Source organism: Labrus mixtus, chromosome 11, assembly GCF_963584025.1.
Source record: "Labrus mixtus chromosome 11, fLabMix1.1, whole genome shotgun sequence".
Classification (NCBI taxonomy): domain Eukaryota; kingdom Metazoa; phylum Chordata; class Actinopteri; order Labriformes; family Labridae; genus Labrus; species Labrus mixtus.
This window is the reverse complement of record NC_083622.1, coordinates 28,028,619-28,056,576: the sequence shown is the minus strand read 5'-3', so window position 1 is coordinate 28,056,576 and position 27,958 is coordinate 28,028,619. Positions and strand designations below refer to the sequence as shown.

General features: G+C 41.2%; 1 protein-coding gene across 1 annotated transcript; it reads left to right on the top strand.

The window, feature by feature from the left end:
- On the top strand, positions 1-27,939 carry eif3ea (eukaryotic translation initiation factor 3, subunit E, a). The gene is made up of 13 exons (XM_061051174.1): positions 1-154; positions 1,202-1,319; positions 1,533-1,650; positions 3,536-3,578; positions 4,871-4,975; positions 10,689-10,814; positions 11,174-11,298; positions 14,770-14,896; positions 16,031-16,132; positions 20,193-20,302; positions 25,613-25,715; positions 26,516-26,650; positions 27,772-27,939. The coding sequence occupies exons 1-13, from the start codon at positions 65-67 to the stop codon at positions 27,805-27,807; spliced, it is 1,338 nt and encodes a 445-aa protein (XP_060907157.1). The 5' UTR covers positions 1-64; the 3' UTR covers positions 27,808-27,939.
- The last annotated feature ends 19 nt before the right edge of the window (positions 27,940-27,958 follow it).

Below are 27,958 nucleotides of genomic sequence, written 5' to 3'. Positions count from 1 at the left end.
TGGCCGTCCGCGTGTGACGTAAAAACCAGGAACTTCCGGTCGCTTCCCTTTCTCCGGATCAAAAATGGCGGAATACGATCTCACTACCAAAATTGCTCACTTTTTAGATCGTCATCTCGTTTTTCCTCTGCTGGAGTTCCTGTCTGTAAAAGAGGTACGGCCTAAAATAAGGAATAATGTCTTCGGCGGTCGTTTTTGATATTTCAAGAGTGTTTTAGGTGTTGTAATAAGGCTTTTCCACCGTTGTACCAGCGATTCATGCTAAGGTGTTGACCACATTTTCTGAAGCTGTGTAAAGTAGCAACACTTACACCGTTGCGCAACCGGCTTGTGGCTTCCGCTTTTCAAAATAAAAGCTAAAAGTAATGATAAAAATGAAAGCAGACAAACTAAAATCATACTATTAACGATGAGTACGACAATACATCGATGTGTATCGTGAATTAACAGCTAAGTGTTACCGAAATTTGAGGAATTCGCACATTGAATTTGACCTACATATTTGATTTGAGTTGTATGTTTGAAAATACAGAATCGGAAATCCTGGGTTTGATTGTAGCTAGCTTCACCCATGCTAATTCAGCCACGCGGTTATAACATACTATCATTTTTTGGAGTGCTACATTTTATTTGCAGAAAAACAATTACGTTATTGTACAACGCTAAACTGAGGGTATTAACTGTTTTAAAATCCCAAGCTACATCCAAATTCACAAGGCTTGTACCTCAAAGCTGCTAAGCGGCCCATGTTGTGCACGTTTCAATTGTTCCTGTTAGTCAGTATTTCAAGAAAAGAAAGTTTGGACTTATTAGACTATATTACTTTGTAAACATGTACAGCTTTTTAAAATGGCCCACTTGAAATGGGTACACAGATTTCTGAATACACATGGCAACAACAGTTTTAAATGTTAGTAATACTCAAAACACATGTCTATTACAGGAACGAAAACCAGGTTGACTAAAAGCCGGATAACATTTAAGTTAGTTAAAAGTCACTGACTGTATGGTTAAGTCATATCAGTCAGTTATTTTATTAACTGTTTCCTACAAGGGGCCTTTGGGGAAACAATAGACTTTACGTATTATCTAGAAACTAATTAGGGTCTTGTAACACTCAGTGAAACAGAAATACAATGTATCAGTCTTCAATTATTTATCTCACCTCTGTTTTATGTTCTTGGCATTTATTCATCCTTAGATCTACAATGAACAGGAACTGCTTAATGGAAAACTGGACCTCCTCAGTGACACCAACATGGTGGACTTCGCCATGGACGTGCACAGAAGTCTTTTCCTTGATAAGGAAATTCCCCATAGTAGGTTTTATACTTTATACTATACAAAACCAAATGAAGATTCGCATCACTTAACTAAAATCATAAAGGTTTATCTTTGCTACCCCACTCAGTCCATTTAGAATTGATTTAGCTGCTTTGTTGTACTGTGTTTGAGTGCTGGGGTGCAACTCTATTCATTTTGGTTTCTAGTGTTGCTGTACCTAATGGTTTTCTTTATCCTCCCTGTGTCAGCTCTGAGGGAGAAAAGGACAGAGGTTGTTGCCCAGCTCAAACAGCTGCAGTCAGAGACTGAACCTATTGTGAAAATGTTTGAGGACCCAGAGACGACAAGGCAGATGCAGTCCACCAGGTAATAAAACTATTTTTATGTTTTAATCAAAAATAGTATTTTCTTTTCTTAATGGACAATGTTATGCCATACACAATTGCCCTAAGTGAGGTTGAGATATCTATTGCTGGACTTCTTTTGCACTGAATCTGGGTTAAGTAGGGCATGTTATTTGGAACATTTGTAAATTTCCATGAAAAACGTATCCATCCTTTTTAGTGCTTTTGCTAAGAGAAGACAATAAAGACATGCAAAAAGAGAGACACGAGATGTTGCGGTTAACTCTATTAAGACAGTTTTGTCGTCTACAGTGATTGAAATAGTTACAATCAGTCTGCATCCTTTACTTTGGTTCTTGGCGAGTGTGTCCCTGGACAATCAAGAGCATTTTCCATTTGTAACTCTTCTCCATTTGTACTGTTCTTTCAAGACACAGATTTGTAGGATCTGTTTTGTCAGATTTGAAGCCTGATGATGGCAGCTTTCATTTAGAGCTTGTCAGTGTTTTGTTAGTTTGCTGTCAGCGTAGAGTAAAAAATAATTCTTCCTTTTGGATCAAGAATCATGTGTCTGTCTTAAGTTATATGTTGTATTTTCTCTTCATGCCATTCAATTTGTAAAACAATGGGAAACTCATCTGTGGTGGATAAAAATTTGCTGTTAAGCCAAAAGACTTGCAGACGGATTATTCTCCTGTTATGGCCTAAATAATGCATGATGCAGTTGCTTGTTCTCATCATTATTTCTAGATCAAGGGATCATGGGAAGTAGAACCTGTTAGTCTTATTGCAGCTTGTTTACCAGTTGGCTATTTTGCATATTTGCCTTTAGCTGCTTTTTTAGATAATAACTAAAGCCAGAAACCAAGCCAGGCTTTCGCTCATAGTCAATACCGGTAATTGTAATAATGTTCCATAAACTGTTATGTTTAGACACACTAGCTGGATTATTGCCGCTGACAAATTGATTAATGACCTATATTCTCATTGTTTAAACCTGTTGAGGCATTTAAAACAACTTTTTGGAGTTTAACTTAGTATGTTTCGGATGGCTCCTTGACTTTTTCAGTGCTGAAGGTGGCAGTTATGCTGTGCAGACCTTGTCATGATGAACAGTGTCCACTTGAACATCTCAGCATCTGCCTGTGTTCTTACTCTGATAATATTTTGTAAAGCACGAGATAGCCTCAGACTTATGGATAACATTTTTACTATATTGTGTTTGTGCATAGCGATACATCTGCTTTGCAGTTAGACATATGGTTTAAAAGTAAAAAAAAAAAGAAGGCGTTTTTGACTGACATGAATGGTATGGCCAGTGGCTCTGATTTACTATCAGGATCTGTGTTCCAGTAATGAACAGCAGGCGGACATTCCTCTCTACTGGGGATTCACCATCAGCAGAGACAACCTGTCTGAAGCAGTGAAGAGTCCTGCCTTAGCTTAAAAAAATATTCACTCCCGTGAAGCATGTGCCAGAAAATAAATGCACACTTATTTATTCACATTATAGAAATAGACATACCATAGAAGTGCATAGTTTCAGTGTCCACAGACATACTAAGCTATAAATTGAGGACAAAGTTGTGAAATGCAGTTTAGATTTGAGTTAGTGCACTCCTTTGTTTTGATGAAACCATATAGACTAAAGGGCTTACTTCCTTCCTCACTGGATATCATTTGTTAGACATGCTTGCATAGATTTGGAGTAGCCAAACTAAATGTAATAAACTATCAAACTGTTTTAAAAGTCAAATGGTCTTCATTTATGTGCAACTCTTGATCTAGACCAGAAGTGGAAAAATATACCTGAATGGGACTCCAAACAACAGGATGTAAGCCAAATGGTGACTCAAGTTAAATGGCCTCTAACTACAGGAACTGTCTTGCTTTTTATTTTTTTTCAGAGACGGGCGAATGCTCTTTGAGTATTTGGCAGAAAAACATAACGTAAGTTGGCCTCATTTGCTGACATCTCACTTCTAAATGTCTTTCCCATGGATCTTGTGTGAACCCACGTTTGTTTTAGGGGTGAAGTGGGAGGGGAAGGCTGAGCAGGGAAACGCAGAATTACTTCCCAAAACCCTTAACTCATTTTCAGGGGTTTGTATGGCTTGCACAAATTCTGTGGACATTTACATTCTGTGGTGAATTGTTAAGAATAAACGGAGTAGCTCGGGACTCGTGGATAGAGCCGCAAAAATGCCGGAGCTTCTATATTTACCATGATGTTTGGCTTCTTACCCTCCCCTCCATCGGGTCCCCTCCCACTTTGGTATCCTGCTGACCTGCATGCTGTCCTCAGTGCACCTCCTCACAGCTCAGGCTCCCGGCCTCGCAGCAGGCTGTGGGAAAGGCTTGGGCAGCCCAGAGCACCCGCTGCCTCTAACAGTTGTCCGAAATCGCACTGACGTCAGTGCACACTGCTGTGAGACACCAGACAGCAGAAAAAAAAGTTATATTTAGGAAGCTTGAAGGCTTCCAAAGATAGCCATATATATGCATTTCTAATTTAGCTCACATGACCACTTCCTAGCTGATTTGTCAGAAAAGTTAAATATTCTCTTGCTCCTCTTATATACCCCCCTTATATAAAATAGCAGTGTTTACTTTATATTGACTTAGAGGTGGTGTGTTATCACAGCAGGAAAATGATGTTTCTACAAATAATAGAATATTAGAATTGGATCAATGTGTTAATAAAAATTGCATAAAGTACCGTATTGTTCAGCATATATGACGGCCCTGATTATAAGACCCCCATTTTTTGAGAAAAGGACAGGGGAGAGTGTCGGATAATGGGGAGAGAGAGCAGGGATATGTGGGAGAGGAGCCACTGGTCAGATTTGAACCCAGGCCGCTGGCTTTAGAGGCCGCATCCTTTGTACATGGGGCGTGCAAATTAAACGCTAGGTCACTGGCGCCCCCCCCGGCACTCTGGCTGTGAGTGACGGGCCTCAGTCATGAGCTGTACATCGCTGTGCAGATAAGTGGTGCATCTATTGTTGTGAACTTGTTATATTTTGAACAGTACGGTATATAAGGTGTAGCTCAGACATGTGAAAAGTAATATCTTCATGTTAAAAAAAAACACAACAATAAAGAAGCGAAGTGTGATTGCCTCCAGCACCACAGCTGTTTGAAATTACAGAACAAGCAAAATGTTTGATTTGAAAATTTGCCCAAGTAATGTTTTCCTTGGTCTGACAACAATTTACATATTTCTCATATTTCTCTTGAAGTTTCGTCAGGAATACTTGGACACGCTGTACCGATATGCCAAGTTCCAGTATGAATGTGGAAACTACTCTGGTGCTGCGGAGTACCTCTACTTCTTCCGCGTCTTGGTAAGTTTGTAACCTCTGTCATTGACACCAGCTAACATTAATGGTGATGTGTACTGATAACTCTGCACCTTGCCTCACTTAACAGAGTGTCTGTAGTATTATACTCTCCTCTTAATATACTGGCTCACGGCGTTTCTCTGACATTAAAATTGAACATCACATTATGTTGGCCAGATTGCTTTAATTCCTCAAAAGGCCGGTGCTTGCATAGGAGAGGAAGAGAACACTTAGAAGTAATTGAATGTGAAAAGCTTACGTCATTGCCTCTTCAATTCTCTGCACGTCTTTTGTATTAAGAAGAGACTGCTGCTTTAAGACTTGAGTTGGATTTTTTACTGGGCTGCATAATCTGTCTCTAGTCTCTTCACGGGGCGGGCTTCAGTAGACAGCTTATTGATTTGAGTGCTTGGGCCAGAGAGTTCCTTGTCACGACTTCTGAGCTTATGGCGTGCTTAAGTTATGTGAGGCATCTTTTAGTTAGAATCAGGAGAGTTATGCACATTTTGCGAGGTGATTAATAGAGGATGCGCATGTCGATTATTTAGGGCTGTCTGTACTAGTCTGCTCTTCCTTCCTGAATTTGAAATGAGAGCTGGAGGAAGAAGGCTAAATAATACAATAAAATAATTGATCAAATGATTTCCAAGACAAGTGTTTTTTAACATTGAGTATTGCCAACAAATGTTTTGCGGAGGAAGATAATTACAGCTCCCAGCGAGTACTGAGAGTGTTATTGTTAGTGCATATGCACACTCCCTATTTCCTCTATAAACACACAGACTTGTTGCCTTGGCTCTGGCACTTGTGGCTTGTTTCCCTTTTGCCCTCAGAAATGAGTGAAAGATGAACAGATGGTGAATGGGCTATGTGTTGCTTGACTGCAAAGATGGCAGACTACTAAGACTAAACACTAAGACTGAGTCATTGTAGAGTTTTGTAAATGTAATTGGATGTACCTCCTTTACTAGTCTTTGATTACAGGCGTTAGTTCAGGTAGTGCCAGATTCTAAGGGGTGGGAACTTCTAGTCACTAGTGGCTCATTTCCAGTCACTTTATATCACTGTTTGCCTGTAAATTACATGATACAATGAGGATTAAGTTGGCCTCTACTATTACAGATCACCTGATCTACAATACATTTGAAGCCTGTGTTTTATATCTAATGTCACAGTAGAACTTGGTGGTCTTAAATAAAAGACACATAAATGGAGACAAAAAAGTAATAAGCAAATTGACAAAAATCCACCTGCCTAGCTTATTTCTTACTGGACAAAACACATAATTACTGTTTAGGAAGGATGGGTGAAACCTTATACATTCTGCTACTGAGTTAGCTCAACACTAAGCTCTATATAGATTCTTCGGGCCTGAATCGGGGTGTTAGTGATTCGATTAGATGAGATCTGTTTCTCCACTCCACACAAACGATTTTAACATAGTGGTGGTATCTTCCATGGTTTTTTTCCAGTTCAGCATCAGACTCCACCAAGATGGCGAGTCTATGTACTGATATCGCAAGACAGTTTTCACCTCAATGAGTGAATATCGAATTGCGAAAAAGCCTACCTGTTTGCTTCTACAAATCGACATCCTAATGCTGTTATTATTTCAGCGAACTTATTCCCCGTTAATTGCATCAAAATTAAAGTGGTTTCTTTTTCGGACTCATACCACTGAAGTGAGTCAGAGTGAAGTCTCTGTAACTTCCATTCTACTGTTGAACTGACCTGAGACTCATCAGATGAACAGGCGCTACTCAGGGATATTATGGAGAAAGAATCGACAGTGCTTATGTTGCAAATGTTAAAGCTGCACAGAAAAGGAAATATTACCTGGAAGTCGTTAAGCGCTAACCAGCAACTTTAACGTTCCCAGAGGTATGCCATCCATCCATCCAGACAATGATGCTAATGAGATTAGCCTTACACTAATGCTAGCCAGTAGCAAACCGGTTGCAGCAGGTAGCGCGTGTTGGCAGGCGTTTCTGTTTGTACACGTGTGTGCATCAGTGTATGTTTGTGCCCGTCAGCCCGACCTTGGGGTCTCCGACATGCAGACTGCAGAGAAGCGGGAGAAAGAAGCTGCAGTTAAACAAAACCCGCTAAGAAGACAGCTTTTTTTTTATTATGGGACTATTTCGGTACATTTGGACACCATGCGGCCCATAGCTCACTGAGATATACCTAACCATGTGGGTGTTCATTTCAGACCCTAAGGGGCTTCTTACTAAGGAAATGCATACATTTCATAAAAAGCTATTTTGTCAACAGAACTAGGAACTAGGGAAGATGAATAAAGTAGCTTGAGGTGTAAGTTGTTGTCCACTTTGCCTTCAAGGTCACGTGGAAGGCATTATCACGCTTGAAGCTACCCCCATTGCTCTATTTGAAATGAAAACCATATTTCCAGGGGAAAAATTAACTCGACTTTGACCCCTTTTAGTGTTATCTTGCATCAAGTGTTAGTAAGTTTGACTCCACTGAATGTCCCATAATGACCATGGAACCAGCCTGCATACTCAGTAGTTTCCAAGTGTCACTCACTTGTGCTCTTGCTTTTGTGTCTTTGGTTCAGCATTTAGCTCTGCGGTAAAGCAAGGACTCGTGCCAAAGCCAAGCTTGAAAGAATGAGATGAATAAAATCAACTTTTTGTCTGTTCATTAGAGTGAAAAACATTAAGAGCATCTTTTGTTCCCAGTCTAATTGGCATTTGATACTGCACTGCGTCGCTTCTTGTCTTTGGGATGTCGGTGACTCCGACGAGTCATGCACATTCACTGCTGGATGGTCCCCTCCTGAAAACACTTGGCAGTGACTCTGAGGGATGATGAACTCTCTGCGCTGCAAACATCCCTCTTAACCCAAAGCAGTTGGGTACTTCATCTGATGGGTTTTTCACTCATCTGCTCAAATCTGTGGAAGGAAGAGCTGCATCCGAGACAAGATGACGGCTAATTCACCCAAGCTTTCCACTTCCCCTGCCGACAAAAAAAATACACATTAAGAGAAGTCTTCGAAAGCTTCCAAAGGATACATCCCACTGCTTCTACTACAGTTGTTTATGGCTTTGCAACTCACTCTAAATAAACCAAAATTGCTCTAATTGAGGTATGTTGTTCGAAGTCCAGAGCTCTTTACCCCTCAAATTGTCAGACCCCTTATTTTAAGTTCCATCCAGATCAGACTCTGTAACCAGATATCTGTTGCTTACTCTTGACAATGCAAGAGGCACTTTAGAAGGGGAAAAGGTAGAAATGGATTTCATTAGTCTGAGTCTGTATACAGCTCCCCCTTCCTTCTTTTCAGTGTTTTGTGGACCTCCCATCCTCACAGGCCCCTCTTCTGTCTCTCCCTCCCCTGTATGGGTGAGGTGAGGCTCCATAAAGTCATTTAACGTGGGAAACCCAGTCAATTAAACGAAGGAAACCGGCCTTGCAAAATCCATGCCCCAGGTCTTGTTACAGTGTGGCCTTGTCCGAAAAGAGCAACTTATTCATATCATCACTTAATGCAGGGATTGAATGTTAAGAATAAAGATTGAGTATCCCGTCGGATCCCCAGCACAGTCAATTTATTGTTGCTGGTCAGTCAGCGAAAATGTGCCTGTTTCACAAACCAACGGAAACTCAAGGTAACTGCTGGAAAAACCCAGGTATTGAAACTTTTCTAGCGTGGCCACTAGTGAAAGCCAGACTGTGTGTGTGTGTGTGTGTGTCAGTGTGTAGAAAGCTGCCATAATGACCTGGAGGTCAGCCAAACGTAGCAGGCAGGGACTTCCAAGAGAGGGAAAAAAATAACAAACAAAACAGAACACTTCGGCAGATGAAATGCTGACCTTTATATTGGCAGGGACGGCCATTTTTTCCCTCCATGTCACAATACTGATCTTTCATGTGACTTTTGAACTTTAAAAATAGTCATTCATGACGGACCTGAGTCGTTTTCTTTGTTCAAAGAAACCCAGCTGCTTTGACTGGAGGATGGACACATTATATCTTTGTCCTCTCTTAGGGGGATTCTATAAGAGATTTTCCAAATATCTTCCACCTACCTGTCCTTGTCTCATGTTAAAGCAGCTTGTTGTGGAAATGTTATCAGAGCAAAAACTGGTCTTCGCCAAGTAAGAATAAGAAAACCTTTATTTATGAATAATCCTCTCAATCTTCGGGGTTCCAGCGGAAATCTGCTCTTTTTTAGTGTTTCCTCTTCTTGTACGTCTGTCCTGTCTCACAGTCCACTTCGGCGGCTGTCGACGGTGAACGGGGGTGTGTGGTTAGGATCTGTGTTTCTCCGGCCGCTCAGCAGACACCCACCCTTGACTTCCTGCTTGACTCATGTCACTGCGTCTGGTGTTTGGTGTTATCGTGAACTACTGTGGTGCAGACTTTCCCATGAGCCTTAGGGTGTAGTCCAATGTCCACTTCAGAGTGATTGCCCTGCTGAGGTTCAGAGGCATTCTCAACCTGTGTTTCATTACCTGATTTCTTTTTTGTTTGTTTTAGTCTGTTCTGGAAATCAGAAACAGTAGCCTGCAACAATTAAGAGAGTGATTGTGCCCTCCTTAAGATGTCTTGTTCGCCTGAGTTCATATTTCAGACTAATTACCTTGTGATAACGACAGGCCTGTGCAGAGTTACTGAAGGTAATAGTGGGAGATTATTGCAATTATCACTTTTATGTCTGAAATGGAGTGAAGTTAGCAAAACAACCTTATACTAACATATCAATGTTAATCTGAGTGCAGAAAATAACTTGCATGACAATCACCTCAGAACATTCCGGCCCTCTACTAATGTGTCAATTCCTTTATATAAGAACTTAAAATAAATAATATCCAAACTATTCTCTTCAAACTTCCTTTTTAAGTTTGCCCTCCCTTTGTCAGTCTTTGCAGGGTTGGCAACAGTGTTAAGGAAACAGAATGTACCCTGGGCAGGGATGATGTCATTTTTTCAAATTTCACCAAACAATATTTTGCAGCACTGCAGTGTACAGTACATACTAAATCATTCTTATCGGGAATAAGTGACCCACTGGCTCTTTATGAAAGGTGTTTGCATCAACCCATCGTGTGGATTTGTATTCTGCTCACCAATCCCGTTATTGAAGTTATTCACGATAATTTTTGCTTCTGAGATCATTGTAGGATGACTTATATTATGATGACTATATTTTAGAAGTTTCTTAAATTCTATAAATGATGAATTTGTCCAATGTGCATTGAGATGGCATCATACATTCCTTAATTAGACAAGTGAATAAATACCAGAATATTCCTTTGCATCATTTTGACTGTTTTTAGGGTTTTATCTTATGGGTACAATGTATGCATGCTGAGAGAGAAACATTGCCTTTTTCCTTTAAATCTTATGAACTGCTATAAATTCTGACTTTGGTTTATTGTGAACGCTCATATTTCAATAATAATGAAATTACAATTAATTATGCCACCTTAATGTTACCCAAATAATAATTGCTAGATTTGCACGATTGCAAGTAAGATAAATAGTATTTGAATATTTGACTTGCTAGAACAACACCCATACTGTAGTGTGAAGCCCTGATCTCACTGTGATGCAGGTGTTACTGAATGATGTGCCAAACTGCACAGGAAGACTCTTGATCAGTATTTTGTTGGTCCAGAGACTGTTGTTTCCTTTGTTTCTGTGTTGTGTTTCTCACATTTTAACAGTACACATATTTGTTCCCAAGGTCCCAGCGACAGACAGGAATGCCCTGAACTCTCTGTGGGGCAAGCTGGCCTCTGAGATCCTGATGCAGAACTGGGAGGCAGCCATGGAGGACCTCACCCGCCTGAGAGAGACTATCGATAACAACGTAAATGCCCCACTTCTCAGAATTTGATACGGCTTTTAGATTCCCTTACATAGACTCTCATATTGACATTTCACTCTCAGTACAGCTCTGCTGTGGCATTTTATTCCTAACCCACAAGCGCTCATCTGACTACTTAAGAACTTGGATTAGTGTATGAAGTGGTTGTCTGTATTTGATTGATTGCCCTTTGAGAGGCAAGAACACTTTTATTTTCTATTTCTTGTGTCAATATGCATATAAGACAACTTTTATATGACTTTTGAAATAGATTTATAATTTTCCATCACTTCTGATCTTTTTTCTTTTTCTTTTATAATTTCTTCCTTTTCTCATTTACACTTTGTCTTTGTCCTTTCCAGTCGGTCACCTCCCCTCTCCAGTCTCTCCAGCAGAGGACATGGCTCATTCACTGGTCTCTCTTTGTCTTCTTCAACCATCCCAAGGGCAGAGACAATATCATTGAGCTGTTTCTGTATCAGCCACAGTAAGTCAAATTTTCAATATATATATATTTTTTTCATTTGAGTTTCATGTTTCAGTCTCTAGCATATACACCTAGGTTATTGACAGACGTTGCTGAATATAATGTGTTTGTAATGAAACTTGAAAACATAAGGGTGTCCAAAGTGAGTATAAATTAAATCTACATTATTCTCATATTGTAAAAGGGGCCAGCAGGGTTGACTTAATGTAACTTTCAGATCCATGTAGACAGAAACAAGCCAGTTTGTACACGTAGTTTAATATTTGTGACCTCTGAACTGGGTATGTGGGCGCTTAGTTGAAAAGATGGTTAAACGTCATCACCTGTTCTCTATTAGGTTAAAGGAAATACTTGTATTTTTACATGTTGGTGACAATAACTAATTATACCTATTTGTTTTTTTGTACCAGGCTGTTAACCTGTTAATTTGTGCTGTAAAAATGGCTGTCATTTGTATGTGACTTCCGGTGTTCCTGGAGCCAGCCTCAAACAGACACTCCACGAACTGCATTATTTTGCACTTCCTCATTGGCTTAATTTTTCAAGACAGGAGTTTGCTGCTTGCTTGGCCCTCAATGTCGGTCAAATATCATTCTTCAACTGTAATGCAGCCACCTTCCACTAGCCAGGGCTGTAGACTGGCTGAAGCTCAGGTTAATGAGCCTGTTCTCCACGCTCGGCAAAAGGAAAGCATCTCATGGGAGCAACGCAGTTTTGCAGTATTTTGGAGAAAAAATTTATTTGGACTTTGTCAGGCTAAACTGGCAAATGAGCAGAACAATGCATCTTGACATTCAGCACAGGCAAGAGAACACTAACATACAAGGAAGACCGAAGGCTGGCTATGCTAGCACTGCTAACGTTAGCAACACTTGGCAAACCAAAATACATTGTTTACCCACCGACAATTTGAGAAGAATTGTGCTCAATTTTGACTGTTTTCTGAGTGTTTTCTAAACTTTAGACTAGTTTAAATTTCCATTTTCCTGACTGAAGAAAGTGTTCGCCTAGTAACATCCCCAATTTGAACGATGAGAGTGTGTTTATTGGCCTAACTGCTCCAGTAGCCGCTGTGATAAACTGAAAGTGTTGTGTCGTAAAGCAAAGAGTCTCGTTATCTGAACTCTCACATTTTTATGACACGAAGTTTACAGGTTTTTGACATCTTCTGTTAAATGCAACCTAAACTCGCAACAGTTCCTGCTTTACTTAGATAGAATTCTTATTGTTCCACTTGCATTGTTCCATGTAAACAAATAGGGGTTACACTGTGTTTAAAATGATGGTAATGTTGCTCTAAGATAAATATTAATGAAAAGAATTTGGTGAATGGTCAGTCATTCTATAACATGGGCTTGATTTAGACACTAATCCTTTGCTTGAATACCACATTTTTGAATAGTGGGCTTCTTCGTGAACCCTGCTGATATTTCTTATGTGGTTTCAGAAGTGTTTTTTTGTGTGGTCTTTTTACTCTCCAAGCCTAGAAGGAGGCCATGTGTATCGCAGATCAGAAACTTTATACTCAGCGTTGTGCACCGCCTATTTTGATGTCTTTGCTCCCTCCCCCTGTTCTGATTGCAGGCTTGTATAATTGTACAGATGACTGAGCTTCACATACATTATGATAGGCAACCACAACACAGCACAGTCAAAAGTCTGGTTCCCTGAATTTTACTTGGTTTTTAATTTTATTGCAGATGATTAAGGCGGCCTGCCCAATAATTACTCATGAAAAGCTCACCCAAACATCTGTGTGGACAAACTGAGGTAGTTTTGTGTGCTTTGCAGTTTCACAGTCTAGAAACCTCATGTTTTCCCCACTGAGGCTTGGCTCCTCGTTCCCATCTCTTGACCAGTACTTCCTTTGGCTGAAGTCGTTGACCAGTGGCTGGCCTTCAGCTCCACATTTGACCTCCCTTACCCCTGCAGTCAGCAGATGTTGATCCAAAGACTTGTTTGTGTGTTATTGACGGACTGCACTGACATCAGGAGAAACATTGCTCAGGAATTAAAGCTCTTTCACATTGCTATCTAAAGGGGGGTACATTTTCTCCTATTACACTTCTCCACTTCTTCTGTTGAGCCGTTCGTACTTCCGCAAAGCCTGAGCACAAAATCCTCACACTCTGACACCGATATTACACTGTTCAATGTAAAAGTTAAAAAGCATAGGGACAGTGAAGCTTCATAATGACACTGTCTAGGACTCACAATGTAAAAAGGTAAAAAGTGTGACAGAATAGTCAAATACTAGTATAATGACATATCCCAAGTCAGTTGATTGTATATATCCATCATGTATTTGTTTTCTAGATGAGCTGTGTAATGGGACCACGTTACCCTGTCCCTCCTGATGTTCTCAGTTAGACCCCCCTGAGCTGAGGAAATTTGAGCTCATACTTGACTTCTTGGCTGCATGCCTCAGTAGCATCCTCAGCTAACCAGTGCAGCGACACTTTTTTGTTTCAAAACTCAAAAAAAGAGAGAAAAGATAATTTCCTCTACTTGGGGTAGGATAAATGCCCCCCCTAGATAAGGTACAGTGACTCATTGCAAGATTGCTTGCCATTGGAGCCCCCCCCCCCCCCCCCCCCGTAGAGTGAGTAGGTGTAAGTTAATCATGAACACAGCACAGACTGTTGCGGTCTTCCACTGGAGTCAAACAACTACAAAGAGAGGGAGGGAGCAAGCTCTCCGAAAACCAGGCTGCCGATAGCTTTGCTGAGCAGCCCACTTGTGTTTTTAGACTCAACATCACTGCTACCACAGGTCCCCTGTCCCTTTAATTGTTTCAACTAATTAAACTGAAGTCAGCTCTCTCTGAGCTCCATGTGTTCCTGTGTTCTTAACTACAGCTAAACCTTAAGGGGCCCACTCAACTTCCTCTTTTCAGTTTTAATTTGGTCAACTTGGGGTTGAGTGGAGGGCGAAGTTCAGAGGTACTTAAAAACCAATAAGAAGTTTTTTTGCGACAGGCAATACCAATTGATTACCATCTTGATAAGACAAGTTGTCTGTTCCCTGTGTGTGTACAGCCTTAACATGTTCTATTATACAGAACACTGTCTCCAGAGTTGGTGTGGGATTAGATCAGCCTTTAACAGCGTCCTGTCTCTTGTGATCAGGCCTGAGCTAGTTGACCTGTGGTTGAAACAAACATCAGTCCCTGTTGGATTGGGTTTCAGCTACTGGGCAGGTCCCTGCTCACTGATCTATATCTCTTTGCCAGGGTTTCCTTTTCCTCCTCCGTCTCACAGGACACTAATGAAAGAGACGGCTTAAGGCTGGGACCTATATCCAGAAGTGAAGGTCCTGTTAGGACATTTATCTGTTTTATCTGCAAAGGCTCTTGGACTGTCCTAAATGCCAGCAGCCCAACATGCAGTCAAAATGTTAGATTATGTGTCCCTATAAAGATCGTGTCTTTGCTTACATAGGTCTGATTACTTTTTCCCCCTCTCATTCCAGATACCTCAATGCCATCCAGACTATGTGCCCGCACATCTTGCGTTACCTAACCACAGCGGTCATCACAAACAAGGATGTCCGTAAGCGTCGGCAGGTTCTGAAGGATTTGGTGAAGGTCATACAGCAGGTACCAGACGATTTATTTACCTTCTCTGTGTTTACAAAGTCTACACAGTTACGAGGGCATTGCTTTTAGAGCATACGGAGTTGAAACGATAAGTAACTGACCGGGTAACCCAATAGCATTTCTAACACTTCCTTTGAAGTAGTATTGTAGTGCACTGCATGGATGCCTTCTGCAGTAATGACAGAAGCTACTCCAGAGATCCAAGCATTGTGTTGGGTCAAAGGTGCTCAGTGCTCTATGCTCAGGTCAGCTCAGGACTCTGTCGTCATTTGAAAATGTTCAGTTCAGAATGTGTTTTCACTTAAGTCCCTGTAAGTTGCTTTTTGAGAGAGTTTTCTCAGCAGGTGGATATTTTGACTACATAGTCATAATAGTCAGAGAATGAATTATAGTAGGACTTAATATTAAAGAGCCCATATTATGCCCTTTTTGGGGTTCGTATATTTAATCTATGTACCTACTTTTGTACGTTCACAATAGCTAAAGTCCGAAAAAAGTGTCTGTTTTCATGTACTGCTCCTCCTTGCTCCCTCTCCGCTCTGAGTCTGTCAGCTACACTCTGTTGAGCCCACACTGTTAGACCCCACGTGGGCCAAGTCTGCTCTGATTGGTCTGCCGATCCGCTCTGTCGTTATTGGTCAGTTGCTCAGCACGCGTCTCAGAAATTTCAACATGAGCTGCTGGGCTTGCCACAACGAGCCAATGGGCTTAGATCAGTGATCTCACACTGACAATGACGCCGCACTGACAATTTTTTATCGAGGGGGGCTAGCTTCGTAGCTAATGCTACAGCTAACAGGAGGACGTAGGAGAAGCTGCGTTTCCGCAGACTTTGAATTTTTGCACATAGATGTGCCTAAACATGCACAGGACACTTGAAAAACACACTAAAGAGCATATAAAACCAGAAAAAGAAGAATATGGGACCTTTAAAGGTCTTCATGTCAGTATGTGTTTTAACGGGATTGGAAAAAAAGACACATTTCATGATATTTGATATCTGCTGTGTTCGTTTCATTTAAACATTATTGCTAAACATTGAAGTCTTTAAAAAGTAAAGCTACAGAAGTTTAGATACAATACGAATTGGGTGTATTTTGACATCATTGATATCTTTCTGTTCCATTTTCTTAGGAATCTTACACCTACAAAGATCCAATTACAGAGTTTGTGGAGTGTCTGTATGTGAACTTTGACTTCGACAGTGCTCAGAAGAAGCTCAGAGAGTGCGAGTCGGTGAGTTACCACTTTCCTGCCTCAATTGGTTTTGTTCCTCTTTCCTCTCCCTAACAACACCAACATTTTCAAAGGACCCCTAGTTCCATATCAGACTTGTGAACTTTAACACATAGTATGGCAGTAAAGTGAGTAATTGTGTGATCTCTGTTCACGCAGTGTTTGTATCTGCTGGACTGCATGGGTAAAAGCCTTTATAGTCCTTGTCTTGTATCATTTTGTGAAATACAGAGATCTTCTTGGACACTGTTTGACTCTGCTATCAGATTTCGATCAGGCCTATAATTGACCCATCAGACTAGAAGTTAAAGCTTTATAAGCCAAAGGCTCCACAGAGGCATGCAGAGATTCATTTTAAGGAGGAAGATTTGTCATTGCTCCACCAATTAGAGCATTTAGTTCAATTTTGGTTTGTAATGGCGACATGTAATGCTTGTCCTTGATGTGACGGTAGATTATGAGTAGTAAAGGTCCTCTTTGTATGCTGATAAATTCTAACACACAAATAAGTAAACACTTCTCCATAGAACTTCAGTCGGAGGACATCTACTAAATGCTTTGTGAAGGAAAAATAGCTTAAGGACATGCTCACACTAGGCAATACATACTGTGCCCAAGCACGCTTCATCCCCAAAGTCCAGTTCGTTTTGACTAGTGTGGTACACTTCCTCCTTGGCCCTGGCACGCTTGGAAATGGTGTGCTTCTGCACGGTACAGTTCATGCACAAGCACGGGTACACAACATGGACAGCCTTCCATTATCGAGAAATCCTGGTGTGTTATGGCTATATCTGACCAATATGACTCAAAATAAGACACAAAGTCAGTAAAGTAGCTGCCTTGTAAACTAATCACGCTTCATGATTACGTCAAGCCATGCATGTGTTGTGTTACGACGTTGTGTACAATGGGGAATGTGGAGCAATCGTGCTTAAGCACGGTATGGGACAACTGGGCCCAGTGCGCCCTAATGCAGTGCAACTTTTTTCATCAGTGACTTTCAGCATTTGGACTTGATAAAAAGAGTGCATGTATAACTTAATAATAAATAATGTGTTGCGTGTAGCATGTAGCGTACACTCAATAAACACAAAAACCCTTATATGATTGATTGCTCAGGCTCTTAAGACACAATCTGTGAACAGTGGAGACGTTTAAGAGAGAGCAGGTGTCCTGGCTGGCATTTTCCACTATGTATATTTTGTACATTTTTTGTTAATTCTTTTGGTACACACTGTAATTTGGTTTTCCCCAGATGACTTTATAAATTCCACTTATAAAGGAATAAGAGGGAAATCTCTGACTTATTTGGCTGCCGATCATTTGCCTTTCAACGATAAACCTTTAAAATGAAAAACATCTGGCCTCGTCAAATGGCTCTTTCCCAGGAGAATTGTTTATAAATCATGTCAACAGCTATGTGATGGTTCGGTTTTTGTTTCTATCTATTTTTAAGCTAATAAAAGTATTCTGCACCTTACCGTATCACAATTTAACAACTGAGAACGTTTAAACCAAACTTCGTTCTGCAGACCTGTTTTTCCTTCTTATTTCTTACTAAAAACTTGGGACCATGCTTTGGATTGTTTTCTGACCGTGCCAAGAGAAAATTAGATTTTTCCTGTGCAAAAGCCTCCAGGGGCCATATCCAATTGATGACAATAGGTGTATCCTGTTACAGCTAAGACATGGCACACGCCCCCGATCACTGACCTTGTTAAACACTTGCATGCACTTTTTTAGGAGCTCTCCTGGTTGGGCTTGACCTTGCCTCATGGGGTTCTCTTTACAGAGACTCTACTGTGGTTGAAACAGATGCTCAATCTCAACTACCTCTCAGGTCAGAGCCCAAGCTATTCCAGGTGCTTTTAGCACTGGCCTACCTGTCAGTCTTATCAGAGCATGTCCAGTAGGCACAAAAGCCCTCTATTGACCTGCTTCAGTTCACGAGCTGTACTACCACAGTGGGTGGTTCCCAAAAAAATGTTTCACCGCACCTTTAATGCATTACCTGTTATGGTCTGCAAACATTTTCCCCAAATGGTCTCGTTTGAAGTGAGTAATGCATTTTTGTTCATTGCACAAAAACCTACATGCATGCCTTCAAAAAGCACATTATTTCTGAGGTGAGGGGGGAGGGTTTCACAGACTGTGGAGACATTGAGGTAAATGGATACCCCATTGGGATGGGCTCTTGTCTTGATGAGCATTTGTATTGCATCAATTTTGAGCCACTGAGAAGAGTGGCAGCCATCTATTTACTGATTGCTGTAATAGCAAGATATGGGTATTGTTTCAGCCCTCCTGTCCTCAAATCACTGTACCCCTTACTAACTAACAGTTGGGGCCAAGTGCTTTCAAATGGGGGGTTTAGTTTGGTTTAAATTGTCCTCGTTCATACTGTTCAAGTATTTTTTTTATCTTTCCCACTCCACCCAAATCTTGAATCATTGTCAGATGTTAGATGCTTGCATGTCAAAGAATGAAAAGTATATGCCTACCTATAGCCAGGCCTTCAGATTGTGCATAAAAGGACTCTTGAAGCCCCTTTCAGAATTGGTTTAAGCTTCGTGGTCTGAATCCCAGATGACAGTAATTAGGGTAGTTAACGGTTCAAAGTTTTTCAGCCTTAGATAAGCGTTGTCTTAGTTGAAATGTGCATTGCCTGATAGTGCCATGTAGTTGGGATTTATTGGACCAGAACTGGGGCAGTGTTCTAAGCTTAAGCAAACAGTTGGTCAGTCAAAGAGAACTTTTGAAGATTGAGGCCTGTGATGTGAAATAGCACTCAATGGAGAGTTGGAATGCAGCAAGTACTGAGAAATGGGAGCATTTCACACAGTGGTACCTCTGGGGCCATAGCTGGGTCATGAACATTAACAGTAGATGAATTGGCCATATGCAGTGGTGTCATAGAGTCCAAGCCAGGCTGTATTTCTTAGTGTAACAAGCCACAGGTGATACTGTGCATGGTTGAAAAGACTTTCTCTCGTCTGTGAGTTTATTTGGACTGGCGATGCTACAATTGTTGGATGACTGTAGCTGAGAAATTTGGCGATCCTGCACAGCAGAGTTGACATTGAAGCACCAGACCAGATGACTGGTGATAAGTCACAGACACTGTGGTCATCTCTGTGGCTGGATCTGTTCCTACTGTACCGTCTCATGTGGTGATTTCAGGATTCTACGATTTCTGGTTGATTTGAAGCACCTTGCAGGGCCTTGAATTACTTATACTTATACCTCATTCATAAAACTCTCCTCTTAAAACCTTTTTATTTATAAAACTGTAGCCAGTATGATCCTTCCTTACTGACTATACAAGTAATACACTTGACTTTGACTGCATTGAACAGATTCTTTTCAACTGTTTAAAAATAACCATTTTATAAATACCGATACAGCAATACTTTAAAGAAATACAGTGCTCTATAATATCAGTTAATTATTAACAGTAACTGATTACCTGTATCAAAGTTAACGTCATTGTTAACGGATTAACCCTTTTAATGAAGTTACATTTTCTATTAAGTGTGCCCAAGTCTGGTCACATCGACAACAGTTAAATTGCCCAAGAAGTTGTTGACGGTGGGATAAGGTTGGACAGCTTTCAAAAGGGGCAGCTATGTCTCAGTAGTAGAGTCCGTTGTCTATCAACTGGAAGGTCGGGGGTCCAATCCCTGCTCCGGCAGAGTGTCCTTGGTGTGAATGTGACATGTAGTGTCAGAGCGCTTTGATTGGTCAGAAAACTAGAAAAGCGCTATACAAGTCAATTCACCATTTAAAAGAATAAAGCATTATGAGAGGTTATACTGATACTAACTTGCAGTGAATGAATACATGTATCCTGTACTTGACATTTTTGACTGACTTTTTAGGACATTCTTCACTTAATAATATTGAACACTTAATCACAAAACAGATTAATACTCCTATGATTGCCTTGCAAGATTTCAATTATCGCAGAATCACTATTTTGATATTGTTATCACGGGCCATATATCATGTATCCAATCATATTGTGCATTAGCCACTACTAATAGATGTTTATGTGTCTCAGGTTCTCGTGAATGACTTCTTCTTGGTTGCTTGCCTTGAGGATTTCATTGAGAATGCCCGCCTCTTCATCTTTGAGACCTTCTGCAGGATCCACCAGTGCATCAGCATCAAGTGAGTCATCAATCCAATCCGACATGCGACTAACATTTGACATTTCTCCCAGGTGTTGATTTCCTTGAACATTTAAGTCCTGATCATGTTGCACAGCAGAATCTCAGACAGCCATCCCCGAGGACTAACAGGAAGTCCTTTTTTGCTGTCAGAAGACTTAGTAAGCAGTCTGTCAACAGGAAGTAAGAACATGGTTTTAGTGATAAGTGGAATTTTCCTCACAGATAAGTGTTTATTGCTCCCTCCACACAGAGAAATGCTGACCCCAAACATCTCAAGGATTAAGTGTTGTGAGTTTTAACTGCTTCCAGGTCTCCACAGTTTACTCTACTCACTAAACTTTTAAGACCACCTGTCCAAGGCCAAATCATGAACCGTTTTCTCCCAGGAAGAGGTCAGGGTTTAGACAGCCTGCAACATTTCCAACTGCTGTTACATGCAGGAACCTTTCAGGGCTTTTACTTTGGGCGAAAGGAGTTCAGAGGGTTTTGTAGGACTTTATTGACTCCCAATTTAAAACCCAGTTAAGTTGCATTCAAATAAAATTGACTTTGGATGCTTCCCCAAAACCAAGAAATTTAGTCAAAGCTAATTATAGTGGAGAGAAGAAAAAAAAAGATTATAGTAATTGTCTCTAATTAAGAGAGATTATAGGATTTGGCTGCCTTTTTCCATCAATTTAAGAGTGACAAAGATGGAGAAAAAGCATTCATCAATATCCGCCAATAATCCTCATCTTTGTAGCAGTGACTTTACGCATTTAGCTGTATCTAACTGCTGATGAAAGGTAACGCAGAATGTATTGTTTGTTCGTTATTAATGCACTACACACATTTCCTACTGCTTTCAGAAAGCCGTCTTCGAGGTATATTACCCGTTGGGTACATTGCGATGGCTGAACATTTGAGGGAAGGTCTGCATTCACAGTCCACAAACACATGATGCTGTATGGAAAGAGGGAATGAATTACTTTTGTTGACACGAAAATGATTGCATCGACTGTTATATAGAGCCGTGGAGGTCTGTAGTCAAGGTTGAACCTTGGAACATGATCAGGCCCTGTCGAAATCTCCTGTTGCAGATTGTCTGGAATTGATTAGGAGTCCTGGTTCTTTTTGGCAGACTGACTGCAATTGGATCCATTTACTTGTTAAAGACCACAAAGGTTAGTGGTCACACAGAAAGAGGAAGTCGAACGGTGATTTTTCTACTTTTCACCTTTTTTCTACGTCCCGGGCCCTCGGTAAGTTGACGTCTCTGAAGCAGACGCAGCATATCGGGGCAGTTTCAGGGATTTCCATGTTTATTTTCGTTGGTGTTATGACGAATGACAGAACATGTCTATTTTTGAAAGACACCCAAATTCCAAGTCATTAGTCCTCTACCCGAATCCCTCTTCACCCAAGCGTGGACCCAAATGAATTTGATGGCTGTTTTTAATGAGGACATTTTTACAGCTGTTGGCCATGATGGTTTCACAGATATTTAGCTCGCCGTTTGCCCACAGCTCAGGACACAAAAGTCGACCAGAAGTTGGCGTAATTGAGTTATTTTATGCAACAAAGGCTTATGTAAAACTTACTGTAGGCAGTGAAAGTGGGATTCAGCCTGCACTTGTAATTGAATACACACATCTTTTGGTCTAGACTTTTCAGTGTCCTGAGTGTGTTTCCAATTGAGCTTTGTTTCCCCTGTTTGATTTAAAGGCTTTATTTCCTTTGTCCTTCCATGCATGTCTCAGTGGAGGGGTTCTGCATTGACCTCAAATGCACACTTGTCCTTTGACATCAAGAGTAAATGCTTCAGACACATGATGATTTGGGCAGTTTTTCCCCTCATCACAAGGTAGTATTTGTACACAACAGCTCCCTGGTAGTTGGAAAGAGTGTCTTGTGTATTTGGATGTAACACTGAAGATCTTTCCACCTCACAATTGAGTCATTAAAAATACCACACGATCATTTCGGTTTCCCCGAAAATCAATTTTACCCCAAGCCGAAAGCGAGGTTGCTCCAAATGGCTTGCAGTCCCAAATGCTATCATATGTTAGTGTTTAACAATGCATTCATTTCAGAGCAGTCATGTTAAGAAGGGGTCTACTTTTGAGAAGGAAGCCCCCTAAATTCTCCTCTAACAGACTTAGACCTCAGTGCATGACCTCCCTCTTCATGTGTGAGGTTGGTATTGTGACCCAAAGGAGTCCCCTAGCCTGAAGTCGAAAGCTCAGGAGCCAGAGTGAGGAAAGGGTCGAAATGAAAGTGATCCCCTCTCCCCAAAGGAACAGGATCATGGTTGTGTAAAACAAAACCAGTCATAGAGGCTGTCTACTTGGCTTTAGGGCCAAAGGATGTCAATAGTGTAGGTTGTTTAAGTCAGACCCATTCCCTGCTCCCCCCCCCCCCCTCACATCTCCCTTCTTGTCTTTCTTTTTCCCTCCTTCTTTTTTTTTTTTTTTTCACTTTGAGGTTTAAGTAGTGTTAGCTGCTGTACACCTCACAGAGAGACAATGAGATAAAGTAAAGTTAAACCCTCCTCTGATATACAAATGTCCTTCCTGGGAGAAAAACATTGCCAGATTTTCTTTTATAAATTAGATTAGAGGATTTGGCGTGTACAGGTCAAGGCCCTGGGCCTTTTGGGGCACTCTGTGTTCCTGTGTTTTCCTGCACAGATCACGTTTAGAGGGGTTCGGGGTTAGCTCAGCTCCCCGGCGAGGAAACCAGATCATGTTTGTTTTGATCATCATATCTGACCTGGACTTGACTGACATGTGCCCCCACTTTACTGAATTGCCAAACAAAATACCCAGCACCCCTGCGCAGCAATCACTTAATCACACAGCTAAAATGGGAACCAATAACAAATTTGATTCTGATTAGCTTTAGATGACTTGATTCTTAGGCAAATACATGAGTGTGTTTTTAAATGAGTGTAATGGAGGGTTTTCTTCGTAGGTGTTGTCTGTTTTTGTTGCATATCATTGAATAGAATGATATAGAGTTGAACATTTGCTCTACATTAGCACGATTTAGCCCGGCTGACTAAAATCCTTGATGTTAATAGCGTCAATGTGTGATCACCGACATGTGTTATCCATCTCAACTTTAACTTGCGTCATTACGCGGCTGACACGTTTCCAAACTTGTTAGGCTCCCAATAATGATCCATAGGAGCAATTTCATTGTCAGGCATCATTTTCTTCAGATTCTGATGACCTGGAATGTAATCTGCTGTCAAGCAGAGCAGTAGTAGTAGTTTGTTAGTGTGTAAGTGACGGGTCCATCTGACTCATTGTATCCTCTCTCCCTCCTGTGAGCTGCAGAGATACACATACAGAGATACACATCATCTCCCAACTCAAGCTTTTCTGTCTCATTATTCGCTTCCTTCATCACTTCACTGTGGTGAAAGTGTTGAGAGATATGCACTGTCACTTGGAGACCAAACTCTATTTTGCTTATTATGCTGAGGTAATGTTTGTTGTTTATGCTTTTAATGCCCAATCCAGACACACTGACATCATTCCACTTCCCTCCTTTATGTGGTTTTGCCACCATTTGACCGGCAATCATGGGTTAGAAAGTGGTAGTCTTTTCTTTTCTTTTTTTCATCTTGAGGTAAGACAGCCATTATCACTAATCCTAAATTAGATTGCTTTCCAACAAAATAATCTTTTTCAAGAAAAAGACGGTTTAAAAAGTGTGGTGTGCTGTGGTGTGAGAAGTTGTGTGGGCTGCCCAAATTCTAGCTTCCTCACTGAACGAGTCTCACAAAATATGATGAATGGACCAGGAAGTAATAATTAGTAGAGTAAATTGTTTTTATATAGGCTGTTATTTTCTACAAACATACAATGACTAATGTGCACGTACAGTATTTCATTATGGATGTGTTTTTGTAAGGTTTTTAGGGGGTGGGGGGGTTCATGCTTTTGACATAAGAGGTAGGGTTGCTGTAGTAATTGTGGGCAGTGCACAGAGGGGTTGAGGACATTTATTGGGGCCCTTATATGAAATGTGGTAGGCGTGGAGGGAGATGGGGTCAGGCAGAAGGAAGGGGGCAGGAAATGTAGGGGGAAGGGGGTCTAGATGGGGGTATCTGGGGGGGGGGGGGGGGTCTAGTTATGTTGAAAGCCACAAGGGAAGCCAGCTGCACTGGGGAAAGCTTTGGATCAAAGAATACCAGCCACCCTCATACGTCCCCTCCCTCTACTGTGACACATCCACGTCTAGATGTATCAGAGAGCAACCTGGCTTTCATTTAGAGGGACAGTCAGTGTTTGGACCACTGTCATGAAGCCCTCTAACATCCAGGTAGAGAGAGAGAGAGAGAGAGAGAGACCTGAACGGCGGTACCTCAAAAATGCACAAGCAACCACAGAGGCTCACATGGGGAATTTGACTTATTAATTTAAGTCTGTAAATCAAACTTACATTAGTAGAGAAGCTTCTTGTTTTTCACGGTTTAACTTAATCAATCAATCTTTATTTGTAAATCCCCAATTCATAAAAAGTGTTACCTCAAGACACTTTGTAAAATAGCAACTAAGATCTATTACCTGCTTTTTCTAAAGACCCAGCGTTAATCCATCATGAGCGTAGCACTTAGCAACATTTAGCAAAAGTTACAGTGGCAAGAGAAAGCTTTCAAGAGGCAGACATCTTGGGCAAATCCAGGCTCATGATGAACAGCCATCATGGCCAACATGTTGGCCATAGATTTACACTGCTGGATGCCATAAGTGGCATGTCGTTTGGCATTTGATTAGCAAACTCTATCACAATGTAATTAAGTGTTAAATAAGAGCTATTTGGCACCATGTATATGTAATGATACAGCAACACATTAAGTAAGCAGCGGCCCAGTTCTAGTAGTCATCTTACCTTGAGCCAACCACCTGCAGAGACTGTGATTTAAAACACCCTGTGCAGATAGCCTCTTATTTTACTTAAGTAATACTTATTCAACATGTGTCATTTTTTATTTCAAGTATGACATATTGTTTTATAAATTCAGTTTTTCATAATATTGTCAAGACTTTGCTAGCAGCTGAATTAGCTCAACCTCTTCTTCTCTTCAGCTTCACTTTAAGGTCAATGCTTATCTCATCTCGCTTAAGTGCTTACAGTGATGCTTCGGTTTACTGTTTTCATCATTAACCATCTTAATGTAGTGTGTTAGCATGTTTACATTGCCCTCAATACTTTTATGAGGCCCTAGAGCAGTGTAATACAAGTCCCATGTCGTAAGAAGGGTTCAGTCTTCTTCATACTCATGTTAGAGCCCCCTCTGTCTCTGTTTCTCTGACAGCATGCTAGCAGACAAACTCAACATGTCCCCTGAGGAAGCAGAGAGATGGATCGTCAACCTCATCCGCAACGCCCGGCTGGATGCAAAGATAGACTCCAAACTGGTGAGGCCTTTTTTGTTTTCCTTACCCTTCAGAAGTTAGCTCATAACTTGACAAATTAATTTAAATCTGTTTATCCAGCCATTTGTTTTGAATTGTGAACAGTGCTGCTAGTCATGTAGTTCTTTTTGTTGCTCCTCCTGTTTTATTTATGTCCTTTTTTATTATTATTGAAGAGGACGTTATAAGGCAGTAGTTCACACAATTTTCAGTTTGTGAAACCCAAAGTAAGGGTGACAGAGACTAGCATATTAAGGAATATATTGTAGCAGACAGCCACACCTCATGTCACTTGACGATGTGGTTTTATTTTAAATTGAACTACTTTATGTATCTTTTATACCATATTGGTACAATATACAGCATTAAATTATTTTAAATTTGCATCAGTTTTCTTTGTTTTTATTCGTTTTTTAAGGCGTCCTGCGACCCCCCTCTTAGAGGCTCGCGGCCCCCCCAAGGGGTCCCAACCCCCACTTTGGGAACCACTGCTCTAAGGACGTTACCATAATATTTCACCCTTGTTAGGTTCCCCTTCCTGAGGCACCATGTTGAACCTGCATGCTTTAGCGTACACATCACAACAGTTCTCTGTAATCAGCAAATCACAGCCCAGTCCTGGAGAATGACATAGAATTATGGAGATATTCCTACAGTACATGTGAACGGGACCCGAGCAGCCTTTGATTGGTGTTGGTAGGGTGGTGTTTCTGCAGGGTGACGTGTCTGTAAGACCAAATTTGAGGGGCTTATTGGTTTTATTGTTGACGTTTTTGACTTTTTTTTCCCCTTCATATTTCAAGGGCCATGTGGTCATGGGAAACAACGCCGTATCACCTTACCAGCAGGTGATTGAGAAGACCAAGAGCCTTTCGTTCCGCAGCCAAATGTTGGCCATGAATATTGAGAAAAAGCAGGCCCACAGCAACAAGGCTGAGGTGAGAAACGCACATAATGTACATACAGAACGCACACAAACCAGCACCCACACTGTGCACTGGTGGAACCCTCCCTTACACCATCGGATTGCTAGAAGGTCAACACGAATACAGGGCAGTTCAAAGCTTCTCAAATGATCAGCCCTGAACAACAAGGGGAAAGAATGTTGATGAACAGCCATCAACAAAAGCTCTCTTTACACGAAATAAGCCAGTAAGAGCAAGTTTAACAGAGCTAACGCTTTCATCCCTCCATTGCTCTTCAAAGGCCTAATGACAAGGTAGATTCCAAACAACCATAAAACGATGCCTGAGCTCTGTGACTCAGCTCAGCAGCGTAAATAAAGTGGACCCTCACACTGGCTTTGGGTGAACATTACTCAAAGCCTGGAGTTCCCTGCACTTAGGACCTGTTGCAGATGTCTGGCTCAGGGTCCAGTCATCCCATTTAAGTGTGTTTTTGATGTTGACCTTGTGCATTTTAGTGGTATGTAGACCCTTCAAGCCTTCATAATCACGCACATCCTCTGAACTGGAGCTGTGAGCCGCACACACTCCGCAGAGACACGCATGTGTGTCAGAGTAGATTGATGGCTCGGATCCCTCAGCGGACACCTGACAGCACCAAGGCCACAAAGTTACAACAGACATGTTAATGTTCACTTTTTTAACTGTGCAGCTCTTAAGAGGCTATCTTTTGATGTGCTCAATTACCCTCCTCCTGATTGTTTGAATATCTGCAGCATGAGTGCAGCCATAACCCTGCCCTGTAAAAAAAAAGCAAAGCCCCCCCCCCTCATTAAGGAGTTTTTGTAATTAGACAAAAGAGGCTGCAAACAACTCACAGAGCACCATTACGTCCTGCTGTCCTCAAGGCTACAAATCACTTACATATAGAGAACATTTACTGCCTGCCATCTGGGCTGACTGCTTGGAGTCCCTGTCAACTCTCACAGCCACCCAGAGCTTACCAACAGAACACACACATTACACACTGCTACGAGGAAAACGACAGCACTTAACTGCTCGCACATGTACCTCAACAACAAAATGTACTTTTCATCAGTCGACGTGATCTTGCATGGTCTTAATCCAACGTTTCCTTCATGCTTTTCTTCCAGACACCAAACTGGGCAGGTCAGGAAGCTGGATTTTAGTGACACAACGAAGATGGACCCGTCTTACTCATTGTATGACTTGTTTTTTTCCACACTTGACTCGGAGCACAGTGCTGCTTTTGCACTTGGTTCAAGTCATCACCAGTTCAATAAAAGTGACCAACAAAACCATTCTCACCCATGATTGCCT